Source organism: Bos grunniens, chromosome 20 (genome assembly GCF_055505025.1).
Source record: "Bos grunniens cultivar Pamir isolate PY7600 chromosome 20, Bosgru_T2T1.0, whole genome shotgun sequence".
Classification (NCBI taxonomy): domain Eukaryota; kingdom Metazoa; phylum Chordata; class Mammalia; order Artiodactyla; family Bovidae; genus Bos; species Bos grunniens.
This window is the reverse complement of record NC_141184.1, coordinates 61,975,256-61,990,490: the sequence shown is the minus strand read 5'-3', so window position 1 is coordinate 61,990,490 and position 15,235 is coordinate 61,975,256. Positions and strand designations below refer to the sequence as shown.

At 42.1% G+C, this 15,235-nt stretch overlaps 1 protein-coding gene across 2 annotated transcripts in view; it reads right to left on the bottom strand.

The window, feature by feature from the left end:
- MCCC2 (methylcrotonyl-CoA carboxylase subunit 2) overlaps positions 1–15,235 on the bottom strand; it is a 78,451-nt gene that overhangs the window by 38,618 nt on the left and 24,598 nt on the right. Inside the window, exon 1 of one of the 2 annotated variants that reach the window (XM_086362107.1) lies at positions 2,401–2,930. The exons of the other annotated variant lie outside the window; for it this stretch is intronic. Coding sequence (XP_086218233.1) covers positions 2,401–2,445 — 45 coding nt within the window. The 5' untranslated portion in view covers positions 2,446–2,930. Of the gene's footprint in view, positions 1–2,400; positions 2,931–15,235 lie in introns of those variants that run through there. 2 annotated transcript variants of the gene reach the window in all.

Genomic DNA, 15,235 nt, shown 5'->3' with positions numbered 1-15,235 from the left:
CCATGACTCATTTTACAACTGGAAGTTTGCACCTCTTAATCTCCCTCACCTATTTCTCCCCCTGCCCCTGCCCCACCTCCCTGCAGAAGTTTGTTTTAAAATATCTATGGCTAGAAAAACTCTTGCCCATGAGTACAAAGAAATATTCATCATAGCAATGTTTGTAATAGCAAATACATGCAAATAACCAACAGGTCTATCAATACGATATTTTGAAAGGGATATTGTAGATAAATAAATTCTTTAAAAATCTGAGGCAAATGGTACTAATAAACTTCTTTGCAGGGAAGGAATAGAAATGCAGATAAAACAGACATGGGGGGTGGAGGAGAGGGGAGGGCGGGACGAATTGATAGAGTAGCATCAACATACGTACATTACCCATGCGTAAAATGGTATTAAAAAAGCTAGTGGGAAGCTGCTGCATAGCACAGGGAGCTCAGCTGAGCTCTGTGACGACCTAGAGAAGTGGGACGGGAGGTGTGGGAGGGAGGCCAAGAAGAAGGAGATATATGTATACATATAACTAAGATCATGGCATCTGGTCCCATCACTTCATGGGAAATAGATGGGGAAACAGTGGAAACAGTGTCAGACTTTATTTTTGGGGGCTCCAAAATCACTGCAGATGGTGGTTGCAGCCATGAAATTAAAAGACACTTACTCCTCTGAAGGAAAGTTATGACCAACCTAGATAGCATATTGAAAAGCAGGGATATTACTTTGCCAACAAAGGTCCATCTAGTCAAGGCTATGGTTTTTCCAGTGGTCATGTGTGGATGTGAGAGTTGGACTGTGAAGAAAGCTGAATGCCAAAGAATTGATGCTTTTGAACTGTGGTGTTGGAGAAGACTCTTGAGACACCTTGGACAGCAAGGTGATCAAACCAGTCAATCCTAAAGGAAATCAACCCTGACTATTCATTGGAAGGACTGATGCTGAAGCTGAAGCTCCAATATTTTGACCATCTGATGCCAAGAGCCAACTTGTTGGAAAACACCTTGATGCTGGAAAGATTGAGGGCAGGAGGAGAAGGGGGCGACAGAAGATAAGATGGTTAGATGGCATCAGCAACTCAATGGACATGAGTTTGAGCAAACTGAGAGATAGGGAAGGACAGGGAAGCCTGGCATGCTGTAGTCCATGGGGTCACAAAGAGTCAGACACGACTGAGAGACTGAAAAACTAAAACAAAGAACACTTCAGATGCCTTTTCTCTGCAGAAGCTCTATAATCAAGGAAATCAACAATCCACTTCTCCAAAGCCAGAGAAGACATCACAAACGTATAGAGAAGACCTTTGCTTAGTAATGAGTGGGATAGTGTGGCAGGCAACTTCTAAAACACCCCCCACCCCACTTCATCATCCTAGACTCTTGGTATTCACGTCCTGTATGATCCCATTGCCTTGAGTGTGTGGTGGGTCTGGTGATATGCCTCTAACAAATGGAATATGGTGAGTGATGGGACGTCACTGCTGTGCCCAGGGTATGAGAGACCATGTCTTGTGTCTTGCTGGCCTCTCTCTTGCCCACCTGCTTGCACACTCTAATGCAGCAGCTGACATGCTGTGATATGCTGTATGGAGAGGCACACAGCAGGAAAGAACATACAACAGCTCAAAAGGAACTAAGAAAGGCCTGCAGAGGACCGAATCCTGCCATCAGCCAGTGATACAGGGTGGAGCCTTGAGAGGATGTAGTCAGTCACGTGATCCAGCTAAGAGGAGAGCTCTAAGATCCAGCTAAGCTGTGCTCAGACCCTGAATCCATAGAAACTGCAAGACAATAAGCATTGTTGTTTTAAACTGCTATGTTTGGGGATAATTTGTTCTGCAGTAACGGAGAACTAATACAGAGATCAAAAACCATCTCCCTCATGTGACTGCAGAGAAGGCAATGGCACCCCACTCCAGTACTCTTGCCTGGAAAATCCCACGGACGGAGGAGCCTGGTAGGCTGCAGTCCATGGGGTCACTAAGAGTCGGACATGACTGAGCAACTTCACTTTCACTTTTCACTTTCATGCATTGGAGAAGGAAATGGCAACCCACTCCAGTGTTCTTGCTTGGAGAATCCCAGGGACAGGGGAGCCTGGTGGGCTGCCGTCTCTGGGGTCGCACAGAGTCGAACACGACTGATGCGACTTAGCAGCAGCAGCAGCAGCATGTGACTGCAACTGAGGCACATCTGAAGACCTGGGATAACCTGCGTTTGAAGTGCTTTGTTGCTGTTGCTCTTTAAGTGTCTGTGAACTGCTCCTCTAGTCCAGAGGTGGGAGCCAGACCAGCACTAGCACTCTGTACCACCCAGAGAGTGGTGAGAAACCAAGGGAGAGACAGGGATAAACTGTGAAGCCATTACGCTAAGTGAAAGAAACCAGTCACAAAAGACCACTTACTGTGCAATTCCATCTATACAAAATGTCCAGAAGAGGCACATCCATAGGTTACCTGGAGGGACTAAGTTAAAAAATAAGATTAACTGCCAATGGGTGTGGTATTTCCTTCTGGAGTCATTTAAAGTTGTTTTAAAGTCATTTAAAGTTGTTTAAAATTGATTCAACCCTGTACATATCCTAAAAACCACTGAATTATACATATTAAATGAGTAAATTGTATAGTATGTGAAATATACCTCAATAAATTACTTTTCTATAAAACTTATAAAATTAAAACAAAGCACAAGAGTTAGAGTGACTAAGTATATAAGAATCAATATCCTCACATTTTTCATCAATAAGAAAGAGAGGCTATTCTAGTTCTAAGCATCCAACACAAACTTAATATCGCTAAAGCAAATTCTGAAAATAGAAATAAAAGAACACAGTGAAGTCACCAGTGTCACACAATCTCCTCTTCTGTATTTAATTCTGAGTCCTTCACTCACTCACAAATAGAGTGAGCACGCACTGAGAGTTCTGCCTCTGTGCCTACCGCTATTTCTCACAGAGCGTGGGGACCCCAGGGCCCAAACAGCACTGAGGACTTTCCAGGCCCCGAAGCATTTGTCCAGAGTGCAGTGAAGACCTAACACTGGGCCACACTGAACAAGGGATCCAGAACCCCAGAAAGGAGATTCTGCTGCTTTCTCTACCAAGAGGACACTAAAAGGACATAAGGAAGCTCTGTGGCCATAAGCCGCTCGGGCCACACTCAGCATAGCTTTGGCTGTGTGGGTGACACAGCCCAGGCACTGTGTCAGCAGAGACGTCACAGCGCCCCTCATCTGCATGAGAACACGAGACCTCCCGCCAGCTCCAAGGAGAGGCCACTGTCCACTCCTTCACCTTTGAGGTGGGCCTGCTCTGTGACACAGACAAACCAAGAGACCCCTCCTGCAGGGTCAGCAGGGCCATGGCGACTCAAAAACTGGAATCCAGAGCAAGAAAACAGCGAGGAGGCTAAGAATGATGTGTAACTGACAGCAACAATCCTCGTCATCACCGCCGCGGGCAGCACAGCAAACGCTGTCAAAGAAAGGAAACGAGAGGCTAAAGAACAGAGGGAAGAGACTGGAAAAACTTTAGACAAACCTGCATTACCCTCCAGGCTTTGTCTGCACAAACAGAGACTGGTTGTCACTGCACCAAAAACAAATTACATATTGTAGGTCAGCAGCCTGCCCTGTGGACGGGGTCTCTGAGGTGAAGTCAAGAGGTTTTACATCTAATTCTGAGAAGCTGTGTGAACCTTAGACCTCCATCTTTCCACTGAAAAATTGCAGAAGACCATGCAGTTCAAAGGCTCTCTCTGATAAATGTAACAGAACTTGGGGACAGAGATTTTCAGCTGCTTGATGGAAAAGCCATTAAACTATATATTTTTTTAAATCTCTCATCTTATTCCTTTTTCCTTTCAAAGTAATGCAGAAAGCAAATACTGCCTGTATCACACTATTTGCTTCTATCCTTGGGTGGGGAAGATCCCCTGGAGAAGGAAATGGCAACACACTCCAGTATTTTTGCCCGGAAAATCCCATGGACAGAGGAGCCTGGCAGGCTACACTCCATGGAGTCACAAAGAGTAGGACATGACTGAGCATAAGGCACCTAAAGAGTTACCATTAAAAAAATAAAAGCCATAATATACACATATCAAGTCAATAGCTGTCTAGAATTTAAGAATATTATCAACTAAACCATCTGATCACACTGTTGATCCTAGAACATGCATGCTTATCTGTGCCCAGTGGATAGGACAAAATGTATATAGAAAACAAAAAATCCACCTTACCCAGAACATTCCGCTTCTGCTCCAAGCTTTTTATCAGAGAACTTCAAAACAATCAAACAGAGTGGTTTCTTCTACCCCTGACCCTGTCTGGTTTCATAAGCAAGTTCAAGTGCATTTCAAAAATAATACTCAGTGTTTATCCTAAGACCCTCCAAACATTTACCAAGGTCTGAACCAAAAATAAATTACAAAAATAAGCTAAGCCAAAGGGGATAAGAAGGAAATGGTAAGAAACAGAGGAAAGTAAGGACATTTGAGAATAATTTCAGGTACATCTCCAAAAAGAAGAATGGGCAGAAATACAAAGAAGAAGAAAGGAAGAAAGGCCCGAGGAGCTGCAACTAGCACGGCTAGGTGAATAATGCCTGAATCAGAAGAAATAAACTGCTAATAAAAACAGAAACATTTGTTGCTGGTGTAGTAAGGATCACAGTAAAACAAGGAAGAGAATTAATGCATCAGAGCAAAGATCAGTCCAGACTAGACTCTCACTAGACTATAAAAATTAATGGTAATGTAAGATCTGAAGAAAAGAAACACCAAGATCCCACTTCTGAAGAGAACTGGAAGTCTCACACTTAAAAAGTCAGCAACGCGGGAGCCACAAAAGAAATTAAACACTAATGGACACCAATATGCCAAGTCTTTAAACTTCAAAAACAAATCAGGGGTCCTAAAACCTATGAGAAAGTAAGGAAAAATGAAACAGGAGAGAATACAGAGTGTATCTAGTTAACTGTTTTTTCTCGAGTCCAGAAACAAAATTATTGGATCTGGAAGATCTGTAGGAATCTAGTCACATCTTTACAGCTGCAAAATATAGGACATAACAGAGATATCGTTGTACGAGACATACTTCTTAGAAATGGATAAATGGATTTAAAATGGTCAAGGTTAATAATATTAAATAAAAACCAATCTTCGGGAGGAAAACAGGAATTGAACCAACATAGCAAGTTAGTGCTCACTGGGCTTCCCAGGTCGTTCAGTGGGAAAGAATCCACCTGTCAGTACAGGAGGCACAGGAGATGAGGGTTGATGCCTCTGCTGGGAAGATCCCCTGGAGAATGATATGGCAACCCACTCCAATGTTCTTGTCTGGAGAATCCCATGGATGGAGGAGCCTGGCCGCCTTCAGTCCACAGGACTGCAAAGAGTCAGACACGGCACAGCACATAGAGCTCACTATCAAAATGCACGCATATAACATAACTGTGGTTATAATAGTGATTGCTTTATGCGGTAAAATACAAGAAAAAAAAAGATTGTTTTTAACAATCCATCTAAGCTAACATCTTAAATACAGTAAATAATAAAACATGGGATTTTCCAGATGGCCCAGTGGTAAAAGAATATGCCTGCCAATGATTAAAACAAAAGAAACAGAACCACTTTATAGCCATAAAGGGTTTCACTCTTTTAATAAATTATTAAGTAGACAAATACATGTGTTGGGATGTAAATAATCCAATACCGTCTCTAATCCCAAGTGGCATAGAGTTTAGTAAAGGAAATTAGTCAGGATATGTCTAGATAAAAGGGATAAATGCCACTAGTAAGGCAAAGTGCAAGAGTTACGGACGGGAGTTGGGGGAAGAAAAGATGACTTCCAGTAAGGGATTCTCAGAAGTTTTCCTGGAAAAGGTAGCATCTAAAATGGATGCCACCATCCATCTCAGATGGCTGCGTGGGTGCAGGAGGGCCTGGAGGAGCTATTCCACGTTCAAGGTCAGGAGGGGCAGCGGTGAGGAGATATCCCTCGTTCAAGGTAAGGAGCAGTGGCTGCGCTTTGCTGGAGCAGCCGTGAAGAGATATCCCACGTCCAAGGTAAGAGAAACCCAAATAAGACGGTAGGTGTTGCAAGAGGGCTTCAGAGGGCAAACACACTGAAACCATACTCACAGAAAACTAGTCAGTCTAATCACACTAGGACCACAGCCTTGTCTAACTCAATGAAACTAAGCCATGCCCGTGGGGCAACCCAAGACAGGCAAGTCATGGTGGAGAGGTTGGACAGAATGTGGTCCACTGGAGAAGGGAATGGCAAACCACTTCAGTATTCTTGCCTTGAGAACCCCATGAACAGTATGAAAAGGCAAAATGATAGGATACTGAAAGAGGAACTCCCCAGGTCAGTAGAGGCCCAATATGCTACTGGAGATCAGTGGAAAAATAACTACAGAAAGAATGAAGGGATGGAGCCAAAGCAAAAACAATACCCAGTTGTGGATGTGACTGGTGATAGAAGCAAGGTCCAATGCTGTAAAGAACAATATTGCATAGGAACCTGGAAAGTCAGGTCCATGAATCAAGGCAAATTGGAAGTGGTCAAACAGGAGATGGCAAGAGTGAACGTCGACAGTCTAGGGATCAGCGAACTGAAATGGACTGGAATGAACTGAAATCAGCGACTGGAATGGGTGAATTTAACTCAGATGACCATTATATCTACTACCGCAGGCACGAATCCCTTAGAAGAAATGGAGTAGCCATCATGGTCAACAAGAGTCCAAAATGCAGTACTTGGATGCAATCTCAAAAACAACAGAATGATCTGTTTGTTTCCAAGGCAAACCACTCAATATCACAGTAATCCAAGTCTACATCCCAACCAGTAACGCTGAAGAAGCTGAAGTTGAACAATTCTATGAAGACCTACAAGACCTTTTAGAACTAACACCCCAAAAAGATGTCCTTTTCATTATAGGAGACTGGAATGCAAAAGTAGGAAGTCAAGAAACACCTGGAGTAACAGGTAAATTTGGCCTTGGAATACAGAATGAAGCAGGGCAAAAGCTAATAGAGTTTTGCCAAGAGAATGCACTGGTCATAGCAAACACCCTCTTCCAACAACACAAGAGAAGACTCTACACATGGACATCACCAGATGGTCAACACTGAAATCAGATTGATTATATTCTTTGCAGCCAAAGATGGAGAAGCTCTATACAGTCAACAAAAACAAGACCGGGAGCTGACTGTGGCTCAGATCACAAACTCCTTATTGCCAAATTCAGACTTAAATTGAAGAAAGTAGGGAAAACCCTAGACCATTCAGGTATTGACCTAAATCAAATTCCTTATATTATACAGTGAAAGTGAGAAACAGATTTAAGGGACTAGATCTGATAGACAGAGTGCCTGATGAACTATGGATGGAGGTTCGTGACACTGTACAGGAGACAGGGATCAAGACCATCTCCATGGAAAAGAAATGCAAAAAAATGGCTGTCTGGGGAGGCCTTACAAATAGCTGTGAAAAGAAGAGAAGCGAAAAGCAAAGGAGGAAAGGAAAGATATAAGCATCTGAATGCAGACTTCCAAAGAATAGCAAGAAGAGCTAAGAAAGCCTTCCTCAGCCATCAATGCAAAGAAATAGAGGAAAACAACAGAATGGGAAAGACTAGAGATCTCTTCAAGAAAATTAGAGATACCAAGGGAACATTTCATGCAAAGATGGGCTTGATAAAGGACAGAAATGGTATGGACCTAACAGAAGCAGAAGAGGTGGCAAGAATACACAGAAGAACTGTACAAAAAAGATCTTCATGACCAAGATAATCACGATTGTGTGATCACTTACCTAGAGCCAGACATCCTGGAATGTGAAGTCAAGTGGGCCTTAGAAAGCATCACTACGAACAAAGCTAGCGGAGGTGATGGTATTCCAGTTGAGCTATTTCAAATCCTGAAAGATGATGCTGGGAAAGTGTGCACTCAATATGCTAGCAAATTTGGAAAACTCAGCAGTGGCCACAGGACTGGAAAAGGTCAGTTTTCATTTCAATCCCAAAGAAAGGCAATGCCAAAGAATGCTCAAACTACTGCACAATTGTACTCATCTCACACGCTAGTAAAGTAATGCTCAAAATTCTCCAAGCCGGGCTTCAGCAATACATGAACCATGAACTTCCAGATGTTCAAGCTGGTTTTAGAAAAGGCAGAGGAACCAGAGATCAAATTGCCAACATCTGCTGGATCATGGAAAAAGCAAGAGAGTTCCAGAAAAACATCTATTTCTGCTTTATTGACTACGCCAAAGCCTTTGACTGTGTGGATCACAATAAACTGTGGAAAATTCTGAAAGAGATGGGAATCCCAGACCACCTGACCGGCCTCTTGAGAAACCTATATGCAAATCAGGAAGCAACAGTTAGAACTGGACATGGAACAACTGACTGGTTCCAAATAAGAAAAGGAGTACATCAAGGCTGTATATTTTCACCCTGCTTATTTAACTTATATGCAGAGTACATCATGAGAAACACTGGGCTGGAAGAAGCACAAGCTGGAATCAGGATTGCCAGGGGAAATATCAATAATCTCAGATATGGAGATGACACCACCCTTAAGGCAGAAAGTGAAGAGGAACTAAAGAGCCTCTTGATGAAAGTGAAAGAGGAGAATGAAAAAGTTGGCTTAAAGCTCAACATTCAGAAAATGAAGATCATGGCATCTGGTTCCATACTTCATGGGAAATAGATGGGAAACAGTGGAAACAGTGTCAGACTTTACTTTGGGGGGCTCCAAAATCACTGAAGATGGTGATTGCAGCCATGAAATTAAAAGACGCTTACTCCTTGGAAGGAAAGTTATAACCAACCTAGAGAGCATACTGAAAAGCAGAGACATTACTTTGCCAACAAAGGTCCGTCTAGTCAAGGCTATGGTTTTTCCAGTAGTCATGTATGGATGTGAGAATTGGACTGTGAAGAAAGCTGAATGCCAAAGAATTGATGCTTTTGAACTGTGGTGTTGGAGAAGACTCTTGAGAGTCTCTTGGACTGCAAGGAGATCCAACCAGTCCATTCTGAAGGGAGATCAGCCCTGGGTGTTCTTTGGAAGGAATGATGCTAAAGCTGAAACTCCAGTACTTTGGCCACCTCATGTGAAGAGTTGACTCATTGGAAAAGACCCTGATGCTGGGAGGGATTGGGGGCAGGAGGAGAAGGGGATGACAGAGGATGAGATGGCTGGATGGCATCACTGACTCGATGGACGTGAGTTTGAATGAACTTCGGGAGTTGGTGATGGACAGGGAGGCCTGGCGTGCTGTAATTCATGGGGTCGCAAAGAGTCAGACACATCTGAATGACTGAACTGAACTGAACTGAGCAACAAACACACACACACGGAGAACTTCAGGAAAGGGAAAAATGACAAAACAAACAATCTGTGTGGTCTCCAGGAGGTTAATGTTAGCAGGAACTTCTGAGGGCAACAAGGTTTTTAGGAGACTAAGCAGTCAGGAATGAAGATACTGGGCTAAATCGTAAGAAGTCTGGTAATCCAGGGAGGAAGAAAAGCTTCATGGAACAGCAGAAGTTAGAAAAGGTCCTTTTCTTTGGGCCTTATTTTTTGGGGTACTTGTTCTTTAAAAAAAAAAAATGAAGGGGAAGTCAACAGGATAGAATAGTGCTCACAAATATCTTGAGTTTTTCAGTAAAGCTTCAGTGCAGATAACCAGTTTAGCATTCATATATTGGGGAAAAGACTAGAAGAGGCACCCCAGATGCTAGTGTACGACAACAATTAGATTTTTTTTAATTCGACAAGGTTCATAGAATAGAGGGGTACTTCCCTGGTGATCCACTGGCTAAGCCTCCGTGCTCTTAATACAGGGGCCTGAATTAGATCCCTGGTCAGGGAACCAGATCCCACACGCCACAACTAAAAGATCCTGTATGCTGCAACTATTTGACTGAGGGCAGTCAAATAAATAAATATTTATTTAAAAAAAAAAGAATACAGGAAGGCAAACCTTAACCACAAACATCCTACTGGCATGAAATACAAAAAAACAAATGTTAAGAGAAGGAGCTCAATTAAGGAAATACTGATGTTAAAATTTTTAGGAAATATGGACTTTCCTCTTGGTCCAGCAGTTAAGAATCCACCCGCCAATAGAGGGAACGTGGGTTTGATCCCTGGTCTGGAAAGATTTCATATGCCGTGGATCAGCTAAGCCCATGCGCCACAGCTACTGAATCCACACTCTAGAGCCTGTGATCCACAACAAGAGAAGCTACGGCAACGAGAGGCCCTGGCACAGCACAGCCCAACAGAGAACAGTCCCGCCTGCCGCAGGTAGAGAACGCCCACACAGCAATGAAGACCCAGTGCAGTCAAAAACAAATAAATGAATAAAATTTTTAAAACATTTCAGGAAACACAAATTAAATACGCAAACTGAAGGCATTCAGTCAAATGCCTCAGACATACTATTTTATGATAAGCAGAAAATTGCTTATTAAAAATATAGGACACTTTTAATTGTAAAAAGTCTCAGTTTTTAAAACACTCTTTAAGCTCCAGGTTCCACAGGAGCAGAGACTCTACCTAGTTTTATTCACCAGTGCAGGGCCTGGCTTAAAGTAGCTTCTCCACAAATATTTGCTGGATGTTGGTTGACGTATTTTGTGGTTTCTACAGAAGCTACATGAACCGAAAGCCAGAGCACAGAAGAAGCATGCAAGGTGACAGAAGTCTACAGTGGGTTGAATGTCCACACTCGAATCTCTGGAACCTGTGAATGTGATCTTACTGGGGGGTGAAAGGGGGGGTAGGCTGGGGGGGTGGGGGAGGTCTTTGCAGATGTAATTAAGTTAAGGATCTTGAGATAAGATCATTCTGGATTACCCAGGGGTAATCCAGTGACAAGAGCCCTTATAAGGAGGAGATGGGACACAGAAGAGGAGGCCATGTGAAGACTGAGACAGAAACCGGAGTCATGCGGCCACACGCCGAGGGAACGCCTGGAGCCATCGGAAACCCAAGGAGATGAACAGAGTCTTTCTTACAGCCTTGTGAAGCACCGTGGCCCTGGCGCTACCTTGATTTCAGACATCTAGCCTCCAGAAATTTCTCCTAAAAGACAAAAGATCACAATAAGAATTTCTTACCAGATAATGGATGAAAGGGCTGACTGTGCAAAAGTAAACAAAGTTGAAGTTTCTGTTTAGATAAACAAGGCACAGAGATAGGCAAGGTCGTCATATAACAGTAATCTGCTAAGTCACTTAGCCGTGTCTGACTCTTTGCGACCCCATGGAATCTAGCCCAGCAGGCTCCTCTGTCCATGAAGTTTTCCAAGCAAGAATACTAGAGTGGATTGCGATTTCCTTCTCCAGGGGATCTTTCTGGCCCCAGGGATGGAACTTGCATCTCTTAGGTCTCCTGCATTGGCAGGAGAGTTCTTTACCACCAGCGTCACATAACAGTAACAATAGAATATAGAATAAAAATAACAATACATTGTATTGGTAGAATATAAAGAAGAGATACAATAATTGCAGGTGATGACTAATTAGAGTATTAATAAAAATACTAAAAACTTAAGAAATTCAATAACAACAACAAAAAACCCAAAGGAATGGCAGCAGTATTATTAAATATTTTAAACATACAAAAAGATTAGAATAAAATAAATATTCTTTACCTAATACCCAGTCTCAATAAATCTTGACATTTGGCTAACTTTACTTCTGAATTTTTTTAAAAGAATAAAATATTTCAGATACAGTTGAAGGCTCTACAGACCTCCTACTGGCCTTTTTCTCCTCCCTCCCACCTCAAAAGAAACCACTGTTCTAAAGTTGAGTGTATCTTTCCCATGTACCTGTTTAGACACAAATAATAGGTTATTTGATATATTTAACATTTGCATACAGAGCAACTGGTTATATATTTACTTTTTTTTAACCCAATATATTCTTTGCGACTTATTTCTGTTGATGCATACAATTCTAGTTTGTTCATTTTTTTTTTTAATTTATTTTTAGTTGGAGGATACTTGCTTTACAATATTGTGATGGTTTCTGCAATACATCAACATGAATCAGGCATAGGTATACATATGTTCTCTCCTTTTTGAACCTCCCTCCTACCTCCCACCCCATCCCACCCCCTAGGTTGTCACAGAGCTCTGTATTTGAGCTCCCTGCATGATACAACAAATTTTCAGTGGCTATCTGATTGTACCCATGGTAACGTATATGTTTCAGTGCTACTCTCTCAATCTGTCCCACCCTCTCCTTTCCCCACTGTGTCCACAAGTCTGTTCTCTATGTCTGCATCTCCATCACCGTCTTGCTGATAGGGTCACCAGTACCACCCTTCTAGACTCTGTATCTATATGTTAATATACGATACTTGTCTTTCTCTTTCTGACTTACCTCACTCTGTGTAATAGGCTCTAGGTTCAGCCACCTCATTAAAACTGACTCAAATGCATTCCTTTTTATGGCAGAGTAATACTTCACTATATATATGCACCACAACTTCTTTATCTATTCATCTGTCGATGAACTTCTAGGTTGCTTCCATTTTCTAGCTATTGTAAATAGTACTGCAATGAACATTGGAGTATGTGTGTCTTTTTCAATTATGGTTTTCTCAGGGTATATATGCCCAGTAGTGGCATTGCTGGTAGTTTGACTCCTGGTTTTTTTAAGAAATTTCCATACTGTTTACCATAGCAGCTATATTAATTTGCATTCCCATCAACAGTGCAAGAGGGTTCCCTTTTCTCCACATCTTTTCCAGCATTTATTGTTGTAGATTTTTTGATGATGGCCATTCTAAGTGGTGTGAGGTGATATCTTATTGTAGTTTTGATTTGCATTTCTTTAATAATGAGTGATATTGAGTATCTCTTCATGTGTTTATTAGCCACCTGTATGTCTTCTTTGGAGAAATATCTGTTTAGGTCCTCTGTCCACTTTTTGATTGGGTTGTTTGTTTTTCTGGTATTGAGTTGAATGAGCTGCTCATATATTTTAGAAATTAATCCTTTGTCAGTTGTTTCATTTGCTATTATTTTCTCCTATTGAGGGTTATATTTTTACTTTGTTTATAGTCTCCTTCACTGTGCAAAAGCTTTTAAGTTTAATTAGTTCCCACTTGTTTATTTTTGTTTTTATTTCCATTACTTTAGGAGGTGGGTCATAGAGGGTCTTGATGTGATTTATGTCAAAGAGTGTTCTGCCTATGCTTTCCTCTAAGAGTTTTATAGTTTCTGGTCTTACATTTAATCCATAGTTCATTCATTTTAACAGGTGAAGGTTGTAACTATCCCATGAAAGGTCATTTACTGCGTTCTTTAACCTTTGTTACAAAAAATAGTGCTACAAGTAACATTCTTATGGATGTCTCCTCATACATATACTAGAATTGCTCCAGAGTATCATCCTAAAATAGCAATTACTCAGTGTCCTTTCCTTTTTAAAAACTCGTTTCCTTTGGAACTAACCTTTTTTTTTTTTTTTCACTACAGCATAACAATATTCCCATATATAGTAGATTAATCTGACTAGGCTTTCTGTGGAAAAAGACTAAATTGTGTATTGATTATCCTTTGTCTCTTTATCCAGTTCTGTTTTTCTTTATAAAACTTATCACAGTTTGAAATTATCATGTACTTGAGATCAGTTCAAGATGGCAGAGTATAAGGACTGTGCTCATCTTCTGCCAGAGCAGCAAAATCATAACTGGCTGTTGAATAACCATCAACAGGAAAACATCAGAACCCACCAAAAAAAGATACCCCACATCCAAGGACAAAGGAGAAGCTGCAATGAAATGGTAGGAAGGGCACAATCACCATAAAATCAAATGCTAATCTTGCTGGGTGGGTGAACCACAAACTGGAGAACAATAATACCAAAGAAGTTCTTGCACAGTTGTGAAGGTTCTAGACCCCACATCAGGCTCTCCAGCCTGGGGATCTTGCCAAGGGATTGGGAATCACCAGGGAATCTGACTTTGAAGGCCAGCGGGACTGGATTACAGGACCTCCACAGGACTGGGGGAAACAGAAACAAAGCAATGTGTGCCCAGGTCCCAGGGGAAAGGAGCACTGACCCTACAGGAGACGGAGTCAGACCTCCCCTGAGTGTGTGAGGGTCTCCTGCAGAGGCGTGGGTGGGCAGTGGCCTGCCACAGGGAGAAGGGCACTGGTAGCAGCAGCCCTGGGTGATGGGTCTCAGCATAAGTTCTCTTGGAGGATGTCAATAGCCCTATCACAGAGCCTTAAGGGGCTTCCCAGGTGGTGCTAGTGGTAAAAGCCCATCTGTCTGTGCAGGAGATATAAGGGACACCGGTTCGATCTCTGGGTGGAATATCTCCTGGAGGAGGAAATGGCAACCCACTCTGGTACTCTTGCCTGGAGAATCCCACGGACAGAGGAGCCTGGTGGACTACAGTCCATAGGCTCGCTAAGAGTCGGATATGACTAAAGTGACTTAGCACACACAGCACAGAGTCTCTAGACTCAAGGACTTGGTCAGTTCCAAGCCAAACAACTAACAGGGAGGGAGCACAGCCCCACCCATCAGCAGGTAACTGTATTAAAGTTTTACTGAGCATGGCCCTGCCCACCAGGGAAAACTAAGAGACAGTTTTGCCCACAGCCAGTCCCTCCCATCAGGAAGCTTGTATAAGCCTCTTATCCTCATCCACCAGAGGGCAGACAGAAGAAATAAGAACTACAATCCTAGCAGCCTCAGAACTAATACCACAATCACAGAAGGCTAACTAAAATGAAAAGAAATAGAATTATGTCCCAGATGAAGGAACAAGATAAATCCCCAGAAAAACAACTAAACAAAGTAGAAATAGGCAACCTCCCAGAAAAAGAATTTAGAATAATGATAGTGAAGATGATACAGGATCTTGTAACAAGAATGGAGAAGATGCAAGAAATGTTTCCAAAGACCTAGAAGAACTAAAGAACAGAGATGAACGATATACTAGAAGGAATCAATAGCAGAATAACTGACTCAGAAGAATGGATAAGTGACCTGAAGATAGAATGGTAGAAATCAATGCTGCAAAACAGAACATAGAAAAAAGAATGTAAAGAAATAAAGACAACCTAAGAGACCTCTGGGACAACATTAAATGCACCAACATTCATATTATATGGGTCCCAGAAGAGAAAGAGAAAGGACCTGAGAAAATATTTGAAGAGATAATACCTGAAAACTTCCCCAACATGGAAAA